Source organism: Scomber scombrus, chromosome 6 (assembly GCF_963691925.1).
Source record: "Scomber scombrus chromosome 6, fScoSco1.1, whole genome shotgun sequence".
Taxonomy (NCBI): domain Eukaryota; kingdom Metazoa; phylum Chordata; class Actinopteri; order Scombriformes; family Scombridae; genus Scomber; species Scomber scombrus.
Window position 1 is genome coordinate 19,270,600 of NC_084975.1, and position 8,347 is coordinate 19,278,946.

Below are 8,347 nucleotides of genomic sequence, written 5' to 3' on the forward strand. Positions count from 1 at the left end.
TGCCAGATTAATGATAATTCTGGATGTTATTTATGTTTGCAAGGTTATGATTATTGGTTTCTATATTTTACATATGGATTTACACAATAAACATGCTGTTAAATTAGTCTGAGACAGAGCATAACCTTTCACTTATCACCCCACACAGATGCAAAGTGAACAATTATACAAAGTACACTTCTACATGCTGAGAAGTCAAACCACTGAAAGTCACCAAAAACAAGATTGCCAGCTGGTATTAAGTTGCTCTGCAATGCTTTACTAAGTAAATCAAACATAATCAAACATTTACTTCAGAATTTTTTCGGAAAGCAATAAGATGTTTCTTGTGTTTTGAAACTAAAAATTGTCAACTGATGTAGGTTTCTGGTACAATACACTATATTTGTGTTTAATATCATTGTGGAATCATTTTTGTGTACGTGTTAATGTGTCACACATGCAACAACACAACAAATAGAAAAATTCCTTTAATCAATAAATCAATTCACTGCAACTACAATATGCCTACTGACTGAAAAATTCTTTTCACAATTTGTGTCTACTGAGACATGAGAAACTAACACCAATACATTAATTGAAGAAATCAAATAGCCTCAATTTGAAAAACTCCTGTTTCAGCAATACATCTCACCCAGTGCTAGAGCACCTTTAAAAAAAGACCCTGTAGTGTATTTAGTTGAATAACACTTACAGAATTACAGTGAATAATACAAATCTGCTAATACAAAAGCACATTAGTCATATGATAAGGCATGTTACTGTTTATTCTTCAAAAGTACTATCATTTAATATGCCAAATATGAGTATTTACAGATATTATATCCATAAATCTATCCACCCAAGGCCTATAATATCATGCAATGTAGCCATCTAATAGCCATTGGATGAATGTGAGAAAAAGTGAAAAGGTTGGTTTTGACACTTCTTCAGTGGGATCTTTACAGTCTAAAACAAAAAGATTCACAAAAGCTAAGCAGAAAAACATAATAACAGACAGTGCATAGTGAGTATTACTGTACAAAAACAGAGCTAAATATATGTGTTGGATTTATAATTGCCACGTGCATCCAAAAGACTGCAGCCTGTTTTCAGCACTGAGCCTGTTTGTTTCGCTGAGCCAGGTGATGATGTGGTTACATTGTAAACATTGGGATGATTATAATATTCATAGTTAAAAGCATTTCAAATAATTGTGCACAAAAAGATGAGTCTCTGATGTGGTTCCGCTCTTGATTGTCATGAAGGTTTGTCTAAAATATCGGCTCACTACTCAGATGGAAATTTTCCGACAGTCTTCTGAGAGATGGGCTTATTGATTTGATTGATAATGATAGCAAAAGCAACAATGTGTCAACCATTTATCAATAATTAGTTTGGTCTGTAAAATGTCTATATACATTTAATAAATTGGTTACTGTGACTGAGGGACAGTCTAAAACCCAAACATATTCAGTTTAGTGAAAAGCTGAAACTCTTTGAACAACAATTTTAAAAATTCATCAATTATCAAAATGATGGCTCATTAATTTCCTGTTAAATGACTAATCATTTAATTGACTCATCATTTAAGCTATTGAGGTTAAAATCCCTTTGCCCACAAAGTTGAGGTGAAAGAAAATAGATGTTTTGCAAAATTGTAATGCTTTTTACATTTTCCATAAAAAAAATCAAAGAACTTAGACTAATAACTAAAAAACACATTACGTGTGGAACCAACGCTAGTAGAGTTGTATATTTAAAAAAAAAAAAAAAACCAAGCTGATAAAAACTCCACACGTTGCTATTGAGGTTTCTCTATATGACATCATCCTCTACTCCATTTCAATCGCCTGTTCCTGAAGAGGCGAGACGCTCTGGGCATCTCTAGCTTTCCCTGCTTCCTTCTTGGCGTGTTGTTTCCTAAAGAAATACAACAAATGTTAAGATAATTGCAGAAGGGTAGTAAGTTAATTAATTAATGTTGTTTTTGACAAACAAAAACGGTCTTACTTTGTCTTAAGGGTCAAGACGATCACAGTTGTGAAGATAGTAACAACGATAAGAGCAAGCAAAACTCCACAGATGATTGCTGTTAAAGAGGACAAGAGATAAGTAGGATTTATGCAGATACAGATTAAATACTAAAAAATAATGAAAGTAAAAAACATTTTTATGCAGTTGGTTGAAATCTGCAAAAACTTGATGTGTAAAAACCAGCAAATCATTTTTGCTGTAGCAAACCCAACTAAAAAATGGGATCTGTACTGCTTACATTGTTCCTTTTAAAATTCTAAAACATTAAAATGTTTTGTAAATTATGTGTAGCTTGCAGTCTATGGTAGCTTGTCATAACTTTCAACTAAATATTACACTGAATTCATTGTCTCATGTGTGTCTACTTACCAATAGGAGTGTCTGTCTCGTCTTCCTCCGGGGTATCACCCTCAACTTCAGACAACAACAATACATATCAACAGTGTTTTTAAACATGACACCTTGTGCTATATTTTTCATAGTATCATCACTGTCTCAGTCTTATAACATGTATTGACATATTGACATATCCACGCATCATTAACAACAACAGTGTACATTTGTGCTTACCATGGATGCCAGCACAGGTAGCGTTGCAAACACTTTGTTCAGGAAATCTATTTCCGTTTCCGATGCATCCAGAATAAAGGAATTTTTTGCATTTGTCATGAATAGGGTCGTAGAAGTATCTCACACTATTAGCACTGCACATAGAACTACCTGAGGCCTTTGGTAGGCGACAAATGTCCAATGCTGTGAAGAGAAAACACCATCTACTTCATCATCATCATCATCATCAAAAGCAGTCTGCAGTAGTTGCATTTCATTCATAATACTAACACAAAAGAACACATATGAGATCGATTATGGCTAAACTACGCAACTATAACAGCAAAATATTATATGATCAAAACGTTATCAAGCAGGTTATAAAAACGCCTCAGGTGTCTGTCATGAGTAGTTCTACTCTTTCACCACATGGTGGCGTATTGTTTATGCACATTGCTGACACTTGTCTTTCCCACAGTCTCTGAAGAAATACAGTAATTCAATATGAAAGGACTTTATCGAAAGTGTTATTTGGGTCTGTTAAACTGACAAAATAGCACAGACATAGCTTATAATTAAAAAGTAATGCTCAATCTGGCTGATCCCAAGAAGGCCTTTCTTTTCCCTGTGACGATCGAGAAGGCATTCCCTTTCATGGCCCTTCAGTGCCATAAAACTACCTCGTTTGCTAGTTCATGTTTCAAAGTCCTCAACCAGGGTTTGTCCCTGTGCATCTACCGTTAGGCACCCTTTGAAGTTAACGTTTAGCATTTTTTAAACTGAGAGTTGGTGGGTAAAAAAAATTAAAATGAAATTAAACTTTTTCATTATGGGTTCAAAAAATCATCTCACCGTCCGTGGGGTAGGTCTTTTCTGGCGTGTCGGAACAGTTTCTGATGCACTCTTTTTCGTTTTGAAAACGATTTTGATTTCCTCCTTCGCCTTTGTATAGGAAAGGTAAGCACTGATCTGTGCTGGGATCGAAATACACTTCAAAGTCGAATTTTGAGCCTGTACCTTCATCAGGGAGCATGCTACAGAACTCTGTAGGATGATAAAAATAAAACACGTTAGGTTTGTTTTTTGCATTTCGAATAGTCAGAGAGGTGGTGTTCTGGTTTTTAAGAAATACAATGATCAGAATTCAAAGATCACATTCACTTTAAATTACTGATTACAGTAAGATTCCACCGTTACTGTATGATGTGTTTTAGCAGAAATCATAAGCACATTACTAATGTTTAACTCACCTCCACTCCCTCTTTTTATGACAGCAATAAAAAGTGTCATTTATTGTACATTTTCAGCCTTCCTGTCCTCATAGATTTCACAGTTTCAGCGGGTTCCTTTATATCACACATTTTAACCGATATTCACTTCATTTTAGAGGGGAACTAACTAACTGGATACATCAAATTTGGGCGTCCCCATCATTTACACAGTATTGAGCTATTGCAGGTTGGAATACTCATAACAGTCAGGCTTAGACAAAAATGATCTCAGTGTTTAAAAGTTTTGAATTATAGAGGAATGAATTTTTCACTCAGCTTAGCACAATTGTTAGCAATGTGTAAATACTATTTCCAGAAGTGTAAACGTACAGTAAGTACTGTATTTTCCTCTTTGGTTATATCTAAAACCAATCATTGTTGGCCTCAGTTGCAAGTTAAAACATGAACATCAAGTTCAGTAAATGTCAGTTAAAAAGGTAAAATATAATTATATTTTGCTTAGAGATGCAGTCTAGACTTGAATAATAAATGGAAACATTTTTCCATCATGTATATTGATTTCTGATTGAACCAAATTCATTTCCCCCCTTACTACACACAAATATATGGCCCTCATTCTTATACGTTATATGCTTCAGCCTACAAGTTACTTAGTCCCTTTAGAAACTGAAAGATCAAACTGCCAATGTAACCGCCATTTTGCTCTGAAAGGACTAAGGAAGAAGCTTTATCTCTCTGACTTAGTCTGAGCAAAAAGGAACCACTAATACTCTAGGCAACCACACACAACATGCATAAAACACCATATTTTGTACTCGTTCAAGACTGCAGCAATACACAAAGATAACAGTTCCTCAGTTTTAGTAGGCCATGTGAGTACGAGCCTGGTCTATTCTGAAAAATGTACTTCGGCTCTATAAACTTTAGTTATGGTTTTAAATTAACTATATTTTTAAATAAAATAGTTTGATATACCTTGTCTTTGGGAATGGCTGATGTAGAATGCAGCAAAGGCAACCACAAAAAATAGCAGGTGCTTCATCTTGCTGCTTGTCTTTGAGCGGTCTTCGTAGAAGTGAGTGAAGGTTGTAAACTGCAGAGGAAGTACGCTGCCATCACTGACCTTTGTACCAAGATTTCCCTAATGATCCACCTTCAATTGAAACCAAAGTTAACAGCAGGTAGACATCTTCCTCTTTTTATTACCTTTATCATAGGTATGAGGTTACCGGTTTTTTTTATATAAGGGCGTAACCAGGTCATGGATGTATGAAACACACATAAACAACTCCATATACCTAACTTAATATGTAATAGCGTGTTTCATTTGAAACCTCCTTATTTGTGTATTAATGGTTTCCGCACAATACATGGGTAGACTGAGGCACAGATCAGTGTTGAAGAACCGTTTATTTTGTCATTTCAACACATGTTGAAACCTTATGCATCAAAACTGAGATTACCTCAAGAAATTTGCAAATGCAACCTAACCTTCAGAGGGCTTGGTTGTAGAGCACTTTTAAATAACAAATTCAACACTGTACCTCCATAGATCTACCTCAGGGAGAACAATCCTCTTATTTAGTCATTTCAGTTGACATATACAACACATTTCCATTTTTGCAGCATAAAATCCTCATCTTTAGAAAACAATTAAGTTATGTCCCCAAACCTTCTCTGTCTAAATCACACAAATCACAAATAATTCTCTTTGTTCCCCAAATTCCATCCCTGCTTTACAGAAACATTATTTATTTAATATTTCTAGCTTCCTGTCTAGAAATATCAGACCTACAGCCAGAAACTAGGTGTAATATTAAAACTATAATAATAAAAACTATATACAAACATTGTTCAATCATTTTTTTATCCACTAAGGAGCAACTCGTTTTTTTCTCTTACCCTGAACTCGAGAAGATCAATGTTTTTATTAAATCTCAGTTAGATTACTGTACTTCATTTAATTCAGGGTTAAGCCAAAAAAAAAATCAAAAAAACATCTGACGCCTTCAGCTGGTACAAACAAAATACTAGAAGACAAGATAACATCAGCTTTTAGCCTCTCCTCACTGGTTACCAATAAGTTTTCAAATTGATTTTAAGATTTTACTGATCACAAGTCCCTGCTCAAGACTAAAGGTGACAAGGCTTTTGCAGTGAGGGTCCTTCTGCTGTGAATCTCCCTGCCTGAGAATCTGAGGCTTGCAGGATTGGTGACATCTTTTAAAATCTCCTTTTATTAATGTCAGTTTACCAAAACAAGTAAGACACATGTCGTACCTGTTTTATAAATACTGTTGTTGTTGTTTTTTTAATCTTTATTGTTGGGGATTTTATTCACAGAAATATACACACTCTCTTGATGTTGATAATTAATTTCGCTTTCATGCGAAGTAAATCAAGTTTCAAGATTGACTGTTTCATTTCTCATTTTGATGGCTGGGCAAGTGATAATTGGGCAGCATTTCACAATACACTGTGGTTAGTTTGTATCAACTGGTGTGTGGGAAAAAGGATCACTTAGTGGGAAATTGGTAGAGCCGGTCTTAACCAAAAGCCTAGTGGGGAAGCCGAAAACAAAATGGAAGAGACTGAAGTGGCTGCAATAAAAAATGTCCCATGAAATAAGTTGTGTAAGGAGGCTTTCTGGGCTCTCTTTGATAACTCAAGTTTGAGTTTGTGAAGGAGCTGGACTTGTGTCCAGCATGTGATCTTTGACTTTGCAAAGGAAAATGCAAGAAAGAAGAACCTCTAATGGTAAAAACCATTATTCTGTTATTGCATTTAGTTGTATTATTTGTTGACCAGATAATGTTATCTGGTACTCCACAATGTGGATGAATTTATTTGATATGCTGTTTGCTTAACGTGTTTTGCATCACTGTGTGATGCTGCTATATATGTGTGGGAGTTGATTTGTCAAGTGCATATATGCTGGCTTTTGCAGTGTGTGAAGTTGCCTCACACACTAGTGACCCTTATTTTAAAACTAGTATTCAGAGTATTCAGCTGTGCTGTGTGATTGTTGTATACTTAGTCACATTTATCAGTAATAACTGTTGTGCTGTCTGCTTGGGTGGTTTTCAGAGAACAATATTATCATCGTCTTGAGCCATACACTGGCTTGAGATGATTTAATCCACTGTATCATTGTCTTGTGATTTGTGAGTGCAGCAATATTTCAGCACTTGGTTTATTGAACTGTACAGGCAGACCTGCTCCCAGCTCAGCTGAACTTCTTATTCAGCTTTTGACTGGAAGCTCAAAATAATTAAGGTGGATTTTAATGGCCAGGGTGGGTAACATGATGATACACGTGATTTGTGTGGCGAGACGGTGTGAGGGGGTCCATGAGCGTCAGTGCCCAGGGGTTCTAATCCAGCCTTGTACAAATCCATATTTCACATTAGATCAGGAAAAAAAAACATTACATCATCCTGCTTCACCTCACCTTCGCCAATTATCAACATGCCGTTGTGAAGATGTAATTTTGGAGTAGATTGCCAGGAAATCTTAAAATGATGGGCAGTTTAGGAAGTTTCAAGCTGGCACCTTAAAATTGGCTCTGAGGTTGTTCATAGTAGGATGTTATTTCTGAAAATATGATGTCTTCTGGGTTTTTTTTTGATGTAGCTTATTTTTTTATTGTCATGGGTAGACCCAGACTGTATACAATTTGCTGAAGGGGCTGTGAAGTGATGTTTTGTGAAGTTTTGTAAACCTTAATATCAAGTGTTGTTTTAAACTGATGCTGAACATGGACATGACTTGGTTAATCACTGTCAGTGCAGGTGTTGACGTGGTAATGCAGATATGAAAGTTCATACTTAGGCCAAAAAGACGTATTGGCAGAAGGTCAAAAGTGTGAATATTGAGTTATCGAAAGTGAAAAAGGCAGATCATCGTCTTGAGCAGAACAAGTACAGAGCTGCAGGTGCAAAGAGACCGTTTAAGAGGAAGCCCCAAGCGCAGCAGGAAGCAACTCCAGACAAATAGCTATTTTTAAAAGACGATAGACAAAAACATAGAATGATAAGAATTCTAGACTTTTTCATAGAAAACTGCCAATATTTATGACAAGCCCATAGCTGATTGACTGACCCCCAAAATAACCATAGTAACGAGAACTAACCAATAAATTTGCAAGAATCAGAACAACACCCAAACTGCAGTTGAATATAAGGGATTTTAAATATACATTCATGGCCTTTTCTATGGAGCTCCCGAGTGAAGTAGATTGGGTCCGCAGCTGTGTGCAGCTGTGCACGGCTATGCATTCGGTTTTGTCAATAAACCCTTTGATCTTTAAACATCGAGAGTATCGCTTTCCTCAAATTTGAACATGACAGAAGTAATGTTTATATACTGATGTATTTATGCAGATGTAGAAATGAAATGAAATGTATTAACTGAGTGGCGAGTAGGGCCATGGACATGGTCCATCAAAACACTGAAATAGTGATTGATGTTGTTTATAAAGTGAAAACTTGCTGAATATATAATATCATTGTTTTGATTAATGTGCTGTATCATTCTGGCCTCATCAGATC

General features: G+C 35.7%; 1 protein-coding gene across 1 annotated transcript; it reads right to left on the reverse strand.

The window, feature by feature from the left end:
* Positions 1-1,814: 1,814 nt before the first annotated feature.
* si:dkeyp-73b11.8 (BPTI/Kunitz domain-containing protein) lies at positions 1,815-7,267 on the reverse strand. The gene is made up of 6 exons (XM_062421513.1): positions 7,249-7,267; positions 3,418-3,609; positions 2,587-2,769; positions 2,386-2,430; positions 1,993-2,071; positions 1,815-1,902 (listed from the first exon to the last, which is right to left on the reverse strand). The coding sequence occupies exons 1-6, from the start codon at positions 7,265-7,267 to the stop codon at positions 1,815-1,817; spliced, it is 606 nt and encodes a 201-aa protein (XP_062277497.1).
* Positions 7,268-8,347: the final 1,080 nt, after the last annotated feature.

Excerpts from the sequence above, each read along its gene's own strand:
- si:dkeyp-73b11.8 (XM_062421513.1), bottom strand. Across the intron at positions 2,072-2,385 it reads CGAGACAGACACTCCTATTG|CAATCATCTGTGGAGTTTTG; the intron begins GTAAGTAGACAC and ends CCTCTTTAACAG. Across the intron at positions 1,903-1,992 it reads GTCTTGACCCTTAAGACAAA|GAAACAACACGCCAAGAAGG; the intron begins GTAAGACCGTTT and ends GTATTTCTTTAG.